General features: G+C 40.4%; 1 protein-coding gene across 4 annotated transcripts in view; it reads left to right on the top strand.

Moving 5' to 3' along the window:
* The first annotated feature begins 1,247 nt into the window (after window positions 1-1,247).
* The window catches only part of blnk (B cell linker), a 28,628-nt gene continuing 11,655 nt past the window's right edge, over window positions 1,248-18,220 (top strand). The window contains exons 1-6 of one of the 4 annotated variants that reach the window (XM_011484027.4): window positions 1,254-1,347; window positions 1,437-1,550; window positions 1,732-1,794; window positions 12,715-12,761; window positions 16,751-16,816; window positions 17,220-17,266. In XM_011484027.4, coding sequence (XP_011482329.1) covers window positions 1,482-1,550; window positions 1,732-1,794; window positions 12,715-12,761; window positions 16,751-16,816; window positions 17,220-17,266 — 292 coding nt within the window. In that variant the 5' untranslated portion in view covers window positions 1,254-1,347; window positions 1,437-1,481. Of the gene's footprint in view, window positions 1,551-1,731; window positions 1,795-12,714; window positions 12,762-16,372; window positions 16,565-16,750; window positions 16,817-17,219; window positions 17,267-18,220 lie in introns of those variants that run through there. The other 3 variants (XM_020709253.2, XM_078932489.1, XM_011484028.4) reach the window with 3 other exon arrangements.

Here is an 18,220-nt window from a genome sequence, read left to right on the forward strand (position 1 = left end):
GAATGTGTGAAATTTGTTCTCCACATTTGCCCCCCCTTGGAGGAGCACTGAGCTGCGACACAAGAACCCCCCAACCTTCCCATTCAATCCCTTTGTGCTGAGTGTCATGCAGGGAGGCATTGGATTCCATTTGTAGTCTTTCCTACGACTTGGTTATGGATTTTATCTCATGACCTTCAAGTCTCAGAGAAGACACTCTAACACAAGGCCACTGAGTTGGTTATGATAGATATTTGGTAAGTTGTTAATGTATAACAAGAACGTGATGTCAGTCTGGTCATGTGGTGTCTGTGTGGTCATTGATGGCGCCCCATCAAAGGTCAGGATCAAGGCAGGTGTTGCCACAAAATTCGGACAGAGACCAGGAAAAGATTCTAGGCCATTTCATTGTTTTGCACACTTGAATGACAGTAAATGTGTTGCTACACAGGATATGAATCCTGATATTGATGAATGGGTGAAGTTTCAGAAGAGAAAGTAGGTTAACTCCACATTCTTATGCTCACAAATGTTTGCATGTTTAATTTAAATTAATTTTTCAGTGATTTGTACATTTACATTTTAGGCAGGTGTTTCATTTTTTCCGTAGCCCCTCTTGGGGTTATTATCAGGATTGCTTCAGTGTCAGATGTAAAATATTCAGTCTGTATAAAATTGAATAAACCAATATTTTAGTGTTTTTTTTAAGTGAAATGCATTTTATTTTAGATCCACTGGTCTCTGTGAATGAATGTGTCATAAAAAGGGATTAGGTACCATGTTGGTTGAGGCAATAAAAACAAAGCTGTTATTTTGCTTTTATGTTACGGTTTGGCCCACTTGAGATCAGATGGGTTGTATGTGGCCCTCGAACCAAAATTACATGGACACCCCTGCATTAGAGTGTGTGTGTGCTTGTGGGTTAGCGACCTGGCTCCAGTAACCCCTGTGACCCTGAACAGGACAATGTAGCAACAGAAGAACATGGAAGGCCTCTCCTTTTTTCATTTCTAGAGGTATCCTTTTTGGACTTATATGTACATGTACATAAAACACCAAACCCCATCCATTTAGGAATTAAACATGTCTGCAGAAGTTACGAAATAATAGAACATTTTTTTATTTTCTAAATCAGGTAGACATGAAAGAGCGCAGAAAAGTCCACACGTGACTTGATTGTAGCATGCATGAAGGGGGAGGCAGGTTTCTAGTTCCAGTATTGGGAAACGTTTTGAAGGTTTTATATAGAGTGACATTCAGGAAGTCCCTGCTTCCTTTTTGTTGCTGGTTAAACACGGTCGCAAAGGGAAATGCCAGGAGTTTCCACATTTCAGAAGTGTGAACAGAGATTATTTTGGTTTTAATGAGGTGACCTCCCCATGTGTACTTCTCTCTGCCAAAGATGTGTTGATGTGCTGAAGCCTGGCCGTCTCAGTCCATTGCTCTACCTTCCAAAGGTGAAGTCGTGTTCAGAGGCTCCCTGAGCAGGAAGCCAGACAAAAATGAACCTGCCGTCCAAACAAGAGTGCGAGGGCTGGGACCAGACTCAGATGGCTCATTTCATGTTCAAGGTAAGTGCAAGACAAATGAACTCAACTGGATTTAAGTGACTCCAAAGACTCCAAGCATACAAGTTATAATAAAGGTGTTTCCCATGTTTCCTAACTACTTACTGTGTTTCAAACAGTAAGCAGTTTGAATAAAACTCTTTGCATCTACCAAAAACTCAACCAGGTTTTTCATTTCTTTCAGAATAAAATGCCAGAATGTGCAGCCACCATAAGCAGATTTAACATTACTGGAAGAAGATTTCTGGTAAGTCTCTCAGTAATTTTGTTTGTACCTGAACAAACCTCTCCTGGATGCTAAATCATGTTAAACTCATAAGAGTTCTGGTTTATTTAGTCACACTGGTATAGCCACACAAAAAAAAAAGCATTCAGATGATTGGTATATTTAAAAAGCTGGAAATTGAAAAAGACAAAATCCTATTTTAATAATGTCTAACCTTTTTTGTTAAATAAACTTCAATTTTAAAAACTGAAAAGTTTTTGTAACATTCTCATTAAATCTGAGTGTTCATGAAACACAGCTTCTTTGAATCCAATGACTTTCTCCCCCACATGTGTGAAGTATTTCTGCTTTAGGGTCACAATGTGCTCTTTGTTTTATGACATTCAGAGGAGCAACTGCTGGTTGTCTACAAGTGTTTGATCTGATGTTTAACCAAAATCCAATCTTAATCTTTTAGTGTAATATTTTTCCTTTGGAACAATAGCTGTGACCGTTTTTTCTTCAAGTAAAAGAGGTGGTTCAAGTGTTGAAGGTCATGATACAACTCTTTACTTTAGCATGTACCAAAATAGCTTTCCCTCATCTGCTTTGACAGCAGAATTCAATTAATTATTCATCACCATAATCGGAGCCTCTCCCCCAAAAGATACTTGAACAGAGTTAAAACCTCGCTTAAAATAATAAAAAACTGCAAGGCTTCCAAAAATCCCCAGTCACACACTCACAAGTTAACAGATGGATGTAAGTTGTAGCTGTTCAGTTTGTAGTGAACTGCATCGTCACATTTGACCTGCAGAAGTCTGCTGGAAACTGGCTTCCTGTTTTTTCTCTGCTCCTTAACCATCAGCAGGCTGGTATTTTTAGCTGTGACGTGTTCTGTCCTGACTGTTAGAGAAGGATGTAACAATAGCATGTGCTGAAGCACTGGGCTCTTACAAAATCCTGTTATCTGATGGAGGATGTGTGTCTCATTGAAAGCGCTGCGAGTCTTTTTTTTATGAATATAAAAGCCGAGTTCTTGTTCTCCATAGATATATGGGTTTTGCCCTTTTGGACTATGTCCCTTTAACCCTTGTGCTATCTTAGATGACGTGTTCTCCCTACAATGACAAAGGTGGATAAAGGTGGAAAGATTTCATGTAATCCATGGACACCAGTGAAGATCACAAATCATTGAAGAAAAAAGGTTCAGAGCACTGTCTAGTGGGTCTAGATGACCCAACTCCCAATGGTAAAAACACAGCTCAGTGTAATAGGCAGGTCTGCTGCCACACAATGTTGAGTTTCAATTTTTATTCCTAAATTTTGGTAGCAACAGGTTTTTGTTCCTGTTCAAGGAAGGGCAACTTTATGACTCATATTAAGTGAAAACAAGAGTTCCTGAAAGAAAACTAACAAAAATGTCCACACCTTTCTCTGTTACTGTTCCTGGTTATTGTCAACAACTGAGAAGGGTGTTGTTGGTGCAAGCGGCTGTCCTGTATGGAAGCATTTGTGTGTCATAACTCGAAATAATGGTCAATTTTGAATATGAAAAATTAATCAGCCAAACGGCTTTTTCTTTTTCTCCTTCAACATCGCTCATTTAATTGTCAAATTAGACAATTCTAAATGAATTTTGCTACACATTTACCGGAGAACCTTTTGAAAATGAAATGTCAAAAAACATTTTCTTTATCATTTTAATTAAGTAACAGAATAAGCGGTGTTGAAGAAGAAGAAAAAAGCGGTTTGGCGGATTGATTTTTCTTTTTCATTTTGAGTCAACAAATGCAGCTTCATTGTGAAAATGAAAAAGCATTTACAGTTTTGGACATTTATTTTGAAATATGAAAGACCAATCCTTCCAAAGTCCTGCAGTCAAACTACTTTTTGTAATCCTGCAGCTGACAACAGCTGGCCTGTCACCAGAAACAACCGGGTCTAAAAGCTGACAAAAAAAATGAGGTTTGAAAAAGATCTTTTGGGATATCACAAATGTGCTGGGCGGGCCACAGGCTCCCTGCTCTGCTCCATTCTGATCATCCACTGTCAGACCAAAAGATCAGAACGTCTTTGTTTTCCTGGTCTGAGCTGGAATCTGGATCAGAACTGGAGGGCTTGATAGCTCTGATATTGGTCAATGTTTTAGGGTTGTGAGGGGCTGTAAGCTAGCGGGAGAGTGTGCAAAACCAAGGTATCATGGGAAATAAGGGGTGAGGTCACTCAAAGCCACTCAGAAATGAATTTTTGATGAACTCCTGCTGCTCTGCAGAAACTATGTCCTAAAAATGACACCGGGATTTAGATTTTGGCTAAAAATAACTTGATCTCAATTAAAAGACCACTAAGAACACTTTTACAATAGATCAAAAAGATTATTGGAGGGGAACTTAAAAGCTCACAGCAAACCATTGAATCTCAGCACCTTCATTTACTGGATATCATATTTTAAGTCCTACAGTTTAGCATTTGTTTTTTTTTAACATGATCCTTCAGTTCTTCTATTAGAAGGGCTTTTTCTCGCTGCAACCATGAAGTTCCTCTTCTGACTTGGACCAACAGCCCGAAATTTCCTCTGGCTGTAAAACAGCACTTCCCTTATTTAGCAACAGAACTCAAACAAGATTTTGTAAAACAGTTTGAACACTAGTTCTGCTCCATGAGTGGAATTATCTGAGCAGAAAAATAATCTGCTTGCAACCTAATATTCCAGCAGTTGTGGCATTTTACTTTCCTCATATTATTGGAAATGGCTTCCTTCTCATTTAATGTATGTAAAGCAGGCAGGTGTCCTCGCTCGCTGTGCGGAGACTCTCCCAGCATTAGAGGATGAAGGAACATTCAGACTAAGTTCTGTTTGACTCATCAGGAGCTCAGCATGTGTCTAAGGATGAGGGGAGGGTTGTACTGAGGGCTCCATCCATGTGCTGCTGCTGAGCAGAGCCTTTGGCCTACTTTGAATATTCATGTGATGTTTATACTGTTGATGGGCTAAAGACTATCAAATCCTCAAATAAATAAGCACCAGTTAGCAGGCAGCACAAATCTAAATTGCAAACACAACATCGAGCTCTGCTCAGATGAAGGAAGAAAGTTTGCCTCTCCCTCAGCAGAAAGTTTGGAGTGAGAGAAAAACCATGGAATGCTTTGCACTGCAGTGCAGACGTGGGTGACAGACACTCAACACAAAGGAGGAAGGACCGTCCTGTTTGATCAGGTAAAACAGAAGTGTTGGAGGATCAGAGGAGCTGCCAGCTGCTGTCTGTGTTGGCAGCTCAGCGAGGGAGTCACTTCCTGCTTCTGTGCATCGCATCCACTTTACAATCCACAGGACGGGCCACACTTATATAGACCCAGACAGCTTTGCTCTTATCAAACGTCTGCTCTGACATGGGATTTGGGCATTGCTGATCTGGCCAAACCGGGTCCTTTGGACCATCCCTCTGGCTACATTCTTCAATTAATCTTCATTTTTCCAACCTGACAAGGGAAACAGCAAGTACTGTCAGATATTAGCTTGTGAGTGCATTGATGGAAAGTCACAGAGCAAAAAAAGGCTGCATGAGTATGGAGCCTGCAGACTCAGTCACAGCTGCCCCACAGTTGGATGCGTTCTCTCTGCGGGTGGAAATAGGCTAACCTGTAGGGGGAACACAAGTGGCCCACACGGAATTTAAGGATTGTAGACCACTTGGTGAACCTGTAGGGGGAAAATGTTCATGCATATTTTTTCTACGGACATGCTGCGGGCTACAGGTTGTAGTGAACACGTATGCAACAGCTAAGGGTGAGTAAGGGGGAAGTAGGTGAGAATGGATATTCCTTTTCTTTCAACCCCTCAAATCCTCTGCAAGGAGCCTGTAAGTGGTGGTCATGTGATTATCAGGCGCTCCCTGACTCCAGCCTGATTGTTAGAAATGAGGGCATTAAACTATCAGAGTGCAGTTTGTTTGGGCATCCTACGGGCACGTATGTATCACGTGCACGCCATTGTGCTCAGTCAGTAAGGAGTCAGTACTAACAACCGGACTGTGGCCTAGAGGGCCCTGTGCGACAGCATCACCTGTATGGCACAGGTGCCTGTAGCTTGCATCATCGAAATCTAAAAGCGTCATGAAACACATACCACCCTTTACCCTAAGGCACTTTAACGTTGGGAGTTGGGTCATCTAGACCCACTAGACAGTGCGCTGAACCTTTTTTCTTCAATGATTTGTGATCTTCACTGGTGTCCATGGATTACATGAAATCCTTTTCACCTTTATCATGGTAGGGAAGACACGTCAATGTAAGGATGGGGTCATCTGGACCCCATAGGACAGCACAAGGGTTAAGATGGCCACAAGAGCCTCAAGGGAACTTTAAGAGACACTTGTGCTCCCTTTAAGATGCAGCCACTCCTGTCCACAGCCCTCCACGGTATCTGTCCAGCTACACGTGACTAAGGCTTTTCTAAGACTTTCAAACCAACTATTTAGGGTAAAGGTGCTTGAAAACGAGTGGAGTTGAGAGTGTCGTTTCACAGAGTGAATCAAAGCACGTTGACGACTTTTTTTTCCCTCAGAACGTTTCACGTTGGCTGGTTTTAACCTTGTTCTGATGTTCTCCTTCGTTACTCAGTTTATAAGATCAGTTTCACAGGTTCAGCCCACAAAACGAGGCCTCTCACACAAAGACAGTTTAAACCTGACATGTTTTAGACTGTGCTGGACATTAACATTGTTGATCAATAAACTGTGGTTTAATGACTTCATCAGGGAGACAAAAGCTGTTGTGACTTTTGTTTCCCAGATGATGAGACTAAATGAAAGGTTTTACATGTTAAAGAGCTTCACGTTGATGCATTGCCAGTAAACCACTCTGTCAGTACCTCATCATCGCAGTGATGAATGTCAGCCTTAAAATAACACAGACACCATATTTCCTGTTTTGTGTTACACTACATCAGAAGAAAACTACTTGACCCGACGACCTGGCAGACGGGTTCTTGCAGTTACCGTAACAACCCCTCCTAGAAAACATGAATCTTCTCAGTGTGAAAGGAATAAACTCGGGTCTCTCTCAGTTTCTATCATGAAGCAGCATTTGGAGCTTCGTATCTGATTTTTTAAAATAATAATTTCACATTTTTACGTCACAGCAAGAAGGATCTGGTTTAAATCCTGACAGAGTCCCAACAGCATCTGGGATAGGCTCCAGTAACCCTGTGACACAGAAAGGGATAAAGCGGGTTTGAAAAACAGATGCATGGATGTTTGATTCTGTATCTATGCTTAGAAATGACACATGGCTCAATTGTTTGTAGTGAATTCTGAAATAAAACTGTAAAATTGTAGCCAATATTTGAAAATTTGGCAAATTTTTATTTGCTGAATTTTTATGCCCTGCTTCAAGATTTGTCCCCACAGAACCAAGCATGTCCTCCAGCCTCATAACCGCCCCCCCCCCCCCCCCCCCGCCCCCCAAGCCTCCTGTTGTTGACCACTCCCACAGCCCTCATGATATGCACCTCCCATCATCAGCAGAACAAGCCCCTCCCACCCACCTTTGGACCGGCCTCTTTCTTTTGATTTATTTGTTCCCAGAACATTATTGAACACATCACAAAACAACACCAGAAGTCTTACATAAAATCACAGAAAACGGTGGATAAAAGTAGAAGGAATACTGTAATTTAACAGGAAGCTAACAAAGTAGAATACGTATCAATATGCACACATACACATGCACATATTCATCATCATCATCATCATCATTCCAGACACCTCCCTGGCTGTGAGTCTCTGCAGCTTTGGGACGCTCCTTTTCCAGCTTCTTTACCTGTTCCTTCCTGTGAGCTGTCAAAACACACAACACAACACAAACAAGTTTGAAGAGGATGAGAAAACACCACAGTATGCAAAGATTGTTGCACTAGATTATATTCTATGAATAACATGATTGTGTCAGAACAGAAATAAAACTTGACGTGACGTCAAAGTGTGGACTTTAGCTGCACGATGGGAGAGTTGCAGCTGACAGAGCTGTTGGCTCTCATTTGAGCAAGCGCCAACGCTCCTCTGACTAAATTAAGATGGAAGTTGTCCGTGTTTCCACAGAGGTTGGTGCTGTGTCTAAGTCAGTTGGCTAAATCTGATTTTATTTTTTTGTCTCTGGAAGCCAGAGGAAGCCATAATTTTACATCCATGAAGTCAAGGTTCATCTCTTTGAAGGTGGTAGCCCTTCTTCATGAAAGAGTGATTTACACACAGTAGAATCAGTTCGGAAGGTTTGCATTGCTCTAAGGCAGGGGTGTCAAACTCATTTTGGTTCGGGGGCCACATTCAACCCGTTTGATCCCAAGTGGGCCGGAGCAGTAACGTAAAGGCAAAATAACAGCTTTGTTTTTGTTTTTTTTACTCAATTGGAATACATGCCTCAACCAACATGGTAACCTAATCATTTCTTATAACACATTCTTTCACAGAGGCCAAAGGATCTTAAATAAAAAAAAATTCACTTAAAAAAAGGTCTATTCAATTTTATACAGACTGAATATTAATAAATTAATTAAAAATGTATTTATAATACACTTTTCATTAAATGAAACCTCAAAGTGCTACAAGATATGAATAAAACTCAATTAAAAAGAGAGTGTGCACATTTTAATACAAAACTAACCTAAAAATATAAAAGTAGCACTAAGTGCAAGCAAAAAATTAAACTATAAGCAATCATAGGCTTTTTTAAAGAGAAATGTATTAAAAAGGGCTTTAAAAGAGTCCAGGGTCTGTGATGTTCTCAGATTGATAGGAACGGAGTTCCAAAGCCTCGGCTCAGCAGAACAGAACGCTCTGTCTCCCATCGTGTGGAGCCTGGTGGGGGGGACCTGAAGAAGGAAGCTGCCTGATGAACGGAGGGTACGGGTATGTTTCTGGGGAACGAGGAGTTCCTGGAGGTATGGTGGTGCCTGACCGGCCATGCATTTGTAGGTGATGATCAGAAGTTTGAATTCAATACGGGATGAAGCCAGTGCAGCGATTTCAGGATGGTGGTGATGTGTTCATATTTCCTGACTCCTTTTAGGATTCTGGCTGCACTGTTTTGGATGTACTGAAGTTTTTTTTATATTTTTGTTGGGAATGCCAGAAAAAAGGGAGTTGCAGTAGTCCAGCCTTGATGAGATATAGGCATGGACAAGTGTTTCTGCGTCTGGAAGTTTATTTTACATCTGACACTGAAGCATTCACAATAATAAACTCAAGAGGGGCTACATAAAAAAATGAAACACCTGCCTAAAATGTAAATATCCAAACCATTAAATAATTACACTAAATTAAACTTGCAAACATTTGTGAACATAAGAGTTTGGAGTTAACCTCCCTCTCTCTCCTGAAACTTCACCCGGCCATCAATGTCAGGATTCAAATCCTTTTACTGTCATTCAAGTGTGCAAAACACAACGAAATGTCCAAGAATCTTTTCCTGGTTTAATTCAGCTCTGTGAACAAATAAAAATGTCCATTTTTCCTGGAAAGCTTTGGACTTCACTTTAACCTTTTTTACTTTTTAACATGTTGGTCATTATTGTGTCACTACTGATCATTCTATATCTATAGCAACCTAACAGCGGTGAGGCTCACAGGCACCTAACCAGTGGCGGTTCTACACTAACTTACTCCCTGGGCGAGTAACCCCACCAGCGCCCCCCCCCCCCCCCCCCCCCGCACACATACAAAATTTGACAACATCCTGTTGTGTTCCCTATCTTCTATTTAGCCATTTTACTCAAAAATTGCATGGATTTTTTAGACTCGTATTACAGGGGGGTCAAACTCAGTCACACAGGGGCCTAAGTTAAAAACACGCTTAAGGTTTTGCCTGAAGAAGATAAACATTTACTGAACACACTAAAGCTAAACTTTTAAACCTTTTAAACTGAACTTTTTGAACATAAATATGATTAAAAACAGGAACATTAATCCAGAATAACTCAAGTTAAACCTTAAATAACTTGTAATATTTTGTTCTCCATAGAAATATATTCTGTCAAAATTATACAAATATGAACATGCTGCAGGACAAAACAAAGAAAGCCTGGAAATATTAATAAGAAATTACATATCAAATAATTCCATTTTTTTTGCTCTTTCATCATTCTTTAGAGCATTTTTTTTAGAGCTGGACTCCTGCTTCGTTTTTAGCAATAATTTCTTAATGTGTGACGTCCTGTGTGTGTCTTTGTGAAACATATCAGAGGGATTAGATCTAAAAAATAAAACTTAATGTGATTAATATGTTTAGGTCTTATAAAACATTGAAGACTAAATCTTAGAACTCATCAGTGGGATTACTCCAAAAATATTTGGCATTTCCCTAAATTTGTGCAACACCAACAGTAGAAATCCTCCAAAAAACCTCAATCCATATAAAATGGTCTGCGCTCCCCCCCCCCCCCCCCCCCTTCCCCTTCCCTCTGACACACGCGGCTCCGTCTCTATGACGGGAGGCGCAGCTGCGGCCCAGAGTTGATTGTCAGATAGAAAAAGACTCCCAATCACCTCTTAGTGTGATTCAGCCAGCCACCGGCGAGTTGCGCTCCCCTCTCGAGTTTTTTTACTTATGTTCCAAAGACTACCGCAAAGAGGTGTGGCCGCAAGCGTCTTGCACAAAGAATTGTGGGAAATAATCCCCATTGCCTGCTTTTGTCGAAATTGGGTTGAGCACGGATGTTTGTTCTGCCTAAATCCTTTTCATGTGCCTGTTTTATGTTGTTTCACTCTAAATTATTCTTTTTTTTTTTTTTTTCTTTTTTTTTTTTGCACCATAAGTGTGAAGAGGAAACAGGAGGAAGACATTATTAAGAGTCTGATGTGTCAAAAATAAAAGTATTAAGTGTCGGCTGCTGAAGTAATTTCAAATTAAAACTTCAAGCTACCTCTTTGAATATTGTATGTAGGACATTACTCATCGGACACGGCCAATGCCGCCCCCTATGAAGTGCCGCCCTGGGCGACCGCCCACATCGCCCATATCAAAAACCGCCACTGCACCTAACTACCACCCAACTACTGCCTACCCAGACACAGAGCTGTTAGGTTTCACTTTTGGCACGCGCATATTTATGCATTTTCACCTGTTTTGCTTTTCCTTTGCTCCCCCTAGTGGCGGAATTGCGCATTTCGGTTATTTCTTTAATAAATCATAACTCGCCACAGGAATGGACTAGAAACGTGCTTTCTTTTTTAAAAATCCTTATGATTTTTTCTCTTCATGTGCGGGCCGGAGTAAAGCACCTGGCGGGCCGGACTAAAGCAGTCGTATGTTTTAAACCCCTGCTCTAAGGGGTCATGCAATGATTTTTCCTGTAGACAGACATTTACATCATCAGTTAAAGGCACTGGTGGGAGAAAAAGTCGTCAGTTCAGTGCACCGTCCTCTTAGTTTTGGACTATGGGGACATTCTCTACATGAATGCTGCCTCTTCACATTGCCCAGCCTTTATCACTAACCCTGCTTCCACAAGCCATAACTGTGAATCGGATTCTCTGCTCTGTTGGTCTGTACTCAGAGTCAGACAGAACCACTGGCTGATCTTCACCTGTAAGGTTATTCTGCCTGTGCCGTCTTCTATCTCCAGCTAACAGCATATATAATTCTCACTCTTCACTCCCAAATCCCACACAGAATTAGGAGAAACAGCCTTTTCTAATTCCGCTACGCTTCCTGGAAAAATATTCAAAACTCTGCGTCTATGTGACCTCATTCCTTTGAATTGCTTTAAAGCAAACCTTTTTGAGCTTTTAAAAGAAACATGTCACTCTTGACCTGACTGTATAGTTCATGATTTAACCTTTTTAGTGGTATTGTTCATTTTAATTGTGTTTTATTTCCAATTTAGTGTTTTAATACTATGTTTTTATAGTGATGGTGCCTTTCGGCCCAGGTCTCCCTGAAAAAGAGATTTATCTCAATGGGACTTCCTGGTAAAATAAAGGTTAAATAAAATTAAAATAAAGTCCCCAGGTGAGTCTGCAGGCCTGTCCATGATTCCATCCTTATTGTGATGCGTCTCCTCCTCATGGGACATTCCTCTTCCTCAAATAATAATAATGGATTGGATTTATCTGCGCTTTTCAAGTCACTCAAAGCGCTTACATCATGTCCATTATTCATTCACTCCTCATTCATACTTGGTGATGGTAGCTACTGATGTAGCCACAGCTGCCCTGGGGCAGACTGACAGAGGCCTGGCTGCCAGTTCGCGCCCACGGCCCCTCTGACCATCACCGGGATCATACATGCACATTCACACTCCAGTGGAGGCAAGGAGGGTGAGGTGTCTTGCCCAAGGACACAGCGACAGTTGGCTGGTGGGAGCGGGGATCGAACTGCCAACCCCTTCGGTCATTGGACGACCCGCTCAACCACCTGAGCCACTGTCGCCCAAAATCCAAACATCCAGCTCAGTCGAACGTGTTGCAGGGTTTTCATTGCATTACAACATTTTTTCAATAAAAGAGGGAAAGTAATTACGACTTAAATACATACTTTTGCCAGATTTGCTGCATATTTTATGTTAATCATTTTCTGTTTATTTAGGAATCATTGTTTTTGCTTTTTCTTATAGACGAGAAAATGGGATTAAATGATGACAGACTTCAGGACTTCCTGATAAAAATGTTATTATTGTGTTTGTTATGCAGGATTTTGGGCTCCTTGTGTTCAAATTATCTTTTTTTCCTTTTTAGTTTTGACATGACATAATGATGTCATTATGATAAATCTTTACTGATTTGAGCTGCTGAGACCTTCAGAAAGAAGGAAGTGCTGCCATCTGCTGTTCCATACTGGCAAACGTGTTTCTGGTTCACCCGCCTGTTTGTTTTTAAAGAATTTGAAACTTCGTGAGCTTCTCCTGCTTCTCCACATGATCAAGGACAAAGTCTCATTGTTTTCTTTGTTCATTTTTGTTTATAGAATCTGTCAGAGACCGACCTCATCAAGTTTAGTCCCGTTTACCAACCGTGAGTAAAACGTTTGGACTTTATTCTCATCTCTTTTCTTCTCAGTTTCTTTTAGGAGAGTAGTCGGTATCTAAAGATTTTTCCTGAGGGAAATCTCCTTTTTGTATTTCATGTTCTCCTCGTGCATGTGAGGGTTTTCTCCTCCCACAGTCCCATCACCAGCTGCATAGGTTCATTACTGACTAAATTGTCCCAGACATCCAACAGTAACTGGGTTGATTCCAGCCATCACGTTACCACAAAAGGGATGCAGCAGGTTCTGAAAACGGCTGGATGGAGATTATTTAATAGAAGACATACAGCTGCAGCGTGTCATGACGTAATTACTCCGATTTAGTTTTAACCAGAAGATGCCTCCAAAACAAAAGACTTTTTACATTTAGATTCTTCATCAATTCTTATTATCTATCTATCTTGATCATACAAAACAATTATTTTATCAATCTAGACTTTTAAAGCTTTATGACCTTGTTGATTTTTACATCAACAACTTCAATATCCAGAAACAGTTCTTAGAAAATGAAGGAGGTTACAGACTGAGGGGATGTAGGAACTTCAAGATCAAACTGATAAGAACCACAAAGAAAAGTTTCTGTGTGTCGGTGTGTGGCACTAAACTTTGGAACGGTTTAAGTAATGAGCTCAAGAAATGTTGAAATATTCAAATATTGAAGAAAATGTATAAAGAAACTCTGATTTCAGGATATGAAGATAAGAGGAGTTAAGGATCAACAGGTGTTTGAATAATTCCAAATCCATGTGTGAACTTGATTGTGGTGAAATAACCAAAGCTCTTTTAATTACAATCAATGAGTTTTACATTGTAATGTGCAATAATGATTACTGAAATGTTTACATTACAATCAATAAGCTATTGATTTTCTTTACTTGATCTGCAATGTGTAGCAATAATTTCTGGTTTATTGTGATCATGTGTTCTAATGATAATCAATGATTATTACACAACGGTTACCGTTACTGTTTACTGAAATCATGAATCATTGTTTTCTGAAGATAATCAATCAACAATAAGAACTGGATTTTGTAACTTGAGAAGAATCTATCAGATCAGAACCGGATTAGAAAAACTATGTAAAACTATCAAATAAATGAACTCTGTAGGGGTGGGATTAAATAAGATCACTTCTTCTTCAAGTAGAGCAAGAAATCAAGCTCTACTTATACTTTAGTAATGATCAATGTATTTAATTAAGCAAATGTGATTTATTTTTTGTTTTATTTTCTGTTTATTTTTTATCTAGGCATTTCATAATTTCTGTGATGAGTTTGATAAATCTATGTTCATTCTTTATTGCTTTAACTTTAATGCTTGAAATCAGTCAATCAATAACAGTCATGAAGATACCGGTATGCTCTCTGCTGGAAAATGTAAAAGATTTAAGAAACACGGATTATTCTGTAAATTCACTCATGAGACATTTGGGCTAAACTTTCTGCTGGACTGTTTTGGTGTCAGAGCCGGTTTAGAAAAGCCCTAAAGGAGCCTCTGACTGAGGACACGTCTGTTCCGTAAACGTCTGAGAGAAGGTCCGCTGTCACTGAACTGTTCAGAATTCCTTCATCCTAATCTAGATTCATCTCAGGACAGAAAATCCCTTTTCTCTCAGCTTGTTTTGTTTATTCAGCTCCCTGTTTTAAGGTGTCAGCATGATCACATGGGTTTTAAAGATGCTTCAGTGTGGCATCTGCAAACATCCTCAGGAGCTCTGAAGGTCCACAACATCCTGATTTCCTGCAGTGACGTTTTTGGGATGCACACGATGTGAACATGAGCCCTTCAGAAGATGCTGAAGCAGGAGCATGTGCAACATCCAGCTTCTCTAAAGTTTCACGTACTATAAATAAAAATATTTCGGTCTCTGGAAGAAGAGTTTCATTTTGACTCTGTAGTCTTGCAGAAGAAAAGAGGATGATGAGAGTCTGAGCTGTGTGTGAAGAGGCGGTTGCAGCTGGGGGGTTGGCTGATCAGAGGCTGATGGTTAGACGGATTCTGAAACTTCTTTATTCACTTGAAAATGGAAAACACTCCAGAACTAAAGTTCAAGGGTGTCTACGGGTGTGCAACGTCGCAGCTGGTTTGTGCCACAGTTTCATTTCTCTTTGTGTGAGCAGATGGGACTTGTTTTTCCCTTCCTGCTTGCACCTGTGTCAGACTTTTAGAGATGTGTTTGTGTTTTTCACTCTGCATTCTGAGCGTCATGCAAACTCAACCTGGAAATGTGGTTGATTTAGGGTTGCTTAGTATTTTTGGATTTCATTCCAGTAGAGAAATGCAATGAAACCTTAACACAGAACAACAACATTGTTGGATTGCTTTTGCCTGTTTCAGAAATGATCAGGTCAGATTTGTGAGGGAGCCAAATATGTTACAGTCATGAGGATTCATTAGATTTTTTTTTTCTCTTTGATCTCCAAAGCAATAGTGAAATGCATCAAACATGTTTAAACTTCTCTGCATGTTGCCTGTTTGGCTTCACTCTACAGCAAAATTCTTTCCAAAGCCCCATTTAGGACATTTTCTGCACTTTAACTCTGTTCTTAATGGAATAGGTTCCTGATACGTTTTGTGACATTTGAACTTTTCCACTTCTGCTTTGTTTTCTATGCTGAACTAAAACAGAAATGAAGTTTCTTGCCAGAGGCTGATGTAAACAACGTTCCCCACCAGTTCTACAGAAAAGCCTAAATCACAGAGCTGAAAACGTTCCTCAAACGCAGCAGGACAGATATAAATAACCGTCTTGTCTTGAGTCACGTAGGTGGGAACGAAACACAGCTGACTGAGTCTGTGATGCCATAAACTGCACATGATGTCGCTATGTTGTGAGATATTTGGTTCTCAAAGATTAGAGAGGAAACAAACATCCTTGAAAAGCTCCACATACGTTGTAGTTTGGCGGCCTGTAACTCACTGGAGGTCCTTTGCAGTGTTTGGTCTGGAGCTGCTGCACTGCTCTGGGTCATCATGTCAAACATTTTGTTTTTAATTCATTTATCCTAATCTCAAACAGGCTTAATAAAGACCCAACCATTCTCCCACCTCCACCGTGCATCATCTGACTAATGTCCAGTGCTCTTTTTTTCTGGAAAATGTAGTTTCAGGGAATCATGAGCAAATGCTTCCTGTAAACTTTCTCAAAACTTGGATGTGTGTCACCACTTCCTCTTTGCTTCACCTCAACTGGCTTTTATTTCATGTGGAGAGGCCCAAAGTTGTCATGATGACGAGTCATCATCCCGCTATTATTAGAAGATGGTTCTATCCACTGCTAAACACCCACCTGAATGCAGACATTTGTTTTCCTATTGAATCTACACTACTTAAAGTCTACTGACAGCTTTGTGAAACGTGTTCGGCTTTTTTTCGTATTGACTTTCAAAAGATAAAAACTGCAACGTTCAGCAAATGTTTTATCGCAGGTTCCAGCCATTGCTGTCAAAATCCTTCATTTGGTGTTTCCTTTAAGCCTGAATAGGTTTGTGCAGCTGGTCACATGGAGTTGAGGCAGGAGCTAAAGAAAAAACAAAAACGAGTCCCATGATTCAACCATGATGTAGTCAAAAATGAGAAGTGATTTTTTTTTTTGGTTCAGGCAGAATGACCGCCCTCACTTCTTGAAGTCAAACTCACACAGCAGGTTTCATTTGCATTTCTGTCACTAATCTGGCCGTGTGGCCCAAATGAACGAGAAGAACAGCAGCAGAACATCTAAAAGCCTGAGGTTAGACAGAAACATGGAGGCATTGAGTAAACTGGCTGCTCCTGCCACTGAAAAGATCCGGTAAGATCGTATTTTTCCTGTTTCCTTCACGAATGCTGTGCGTCTTCACAGCCGGAGACGTTTTCTTTGAACTACATTTACATCAACTGCATTTACAGAAAATTCAAAGACAATGAGGAAAAGTCACACAAACACAGTAAGTAACCTGTTCAAATCTGAAGCTGACTTTCTGTGTTGTGTTTTCAGGCAGCTTCAGAAGATGGTCCAAGACATTAGGAAAAACGATGGCAGCCTGCTGGATAAACTTAGAAGGTAAGATTCCGTGATAAAACATAAACGCCACGTTCTTCTGTAGGTTCCAGAGAACATCTGTTGACACGTTTGGCTCCACGCATCACTGCAGAAAGTCAATTCCTCTTTCTCAGCCATTGGAATAAGACAGCGCGAGTATCGAGTCAGAAATAACCTAGACAGATGTCTGATCCCTCACCTTCCACTCTTGACATGAATTATTTAACGCACTGAAGGTGTGAGACTGACAACATTTTCATTCTCGTTTTTTTTTTTTTTTAGCAAAGCAATCACATTAGATTCTTAAAGGTAGCTTAATTCTTGCTGACACTAAGTTTCCTAAAAGTTGTCATCTTTTTATTGAGATATTTTTGCTGCTGTGAGCATTTTAAACAAAACCTTTTTTTCTGTTTTGACATAAAAGGCTGAAAAACAAGCCGCTCCCGAACCTGCCTGCAAAAGACTACAAAGGTGAGACGTTTCTGCAGTTAAAGCTGCAGTTCCACATGAACGCAGTTTCTTCAAAACGTTTGTCCAAACATTTAACACGGCTTTAACTCAAGACGGTCTGAAACTTTAGGATGTTTGACTCTTTACAAGGTCATACCTCCCAACAGGCCGGTCACTCATTGGGCCCTAGGGGTGCTTGAGCACCTGCCCTTTTTGCCTCGTATTCAAAAGTGCCCTCTTTTTTTATTGACATAAATAATCTTCTGGTAAAGATACCAGAAAAACGTGGCTGTAAACCCCCCGGTATTCTATCGAACCCATTTTCTTGTAACCCGGCAGTTCTGATCTGCCGCTTCTGTCTTTGCAGCTCCGCTCGGACTCAGAGCCAAAGATCTATATTAGTCAAGGAATCCCTTTTCACTTTAGCCAGACGTCTGAGCGGCGCATCAATTCAACACAGAGCAGATCGTGACGGGACAGGAAGTTGTGTACTAAGTTCCAAATAAAACACAGAGGGAATTTTTAAGAAAATTTGAAGCTCATAGCTTCCTCACGTCGGGTCTGACACTAAATGTACTTGTTTAACGTATTATTTTCTGATTAGATTTGCCTTCTTTAAACTCTGTATTATTCAGTTTCACAATCTTCTGGATAAAAATCTTTCCAATCACATCAAAAGCCTGTGTTTGGGGGAAAAGATGCAAAAGAGAATTTAGCTGACATTGAATCACAACACAGAACAAGTTGGATACAACTGTCAGGAACTGGAGATGTAGGAACCAAAATGCAGAAAACTGGGCTTGGAGGCAGAAACGTAACGACTTAATAAATACATTTAAACGGGACAAAAACTGTGGAGAAATAAAAAAAAAACAGATGACCTTACAATGTAGAACTGAAAACCAGACACTGAAGACAATGAACAGGAATGAAGACAGCTGTGGATGATTAACATAAACCCGGACTGACTGACAG

The sequence above is a fragment of the Oryzias latipes genome, chromosome 15 (assembly GCF_053564925.1).
Source record: "Oryzias latipes strain Hd-rR chromosome 15, Olatipes_Hd-rR_3.1".
NCBI lineage: Eukaryota > Metazoa > Chordata > Actinopteri > Beloniformes > Adrianichthyidae > Oryzias > Oryzias latipes.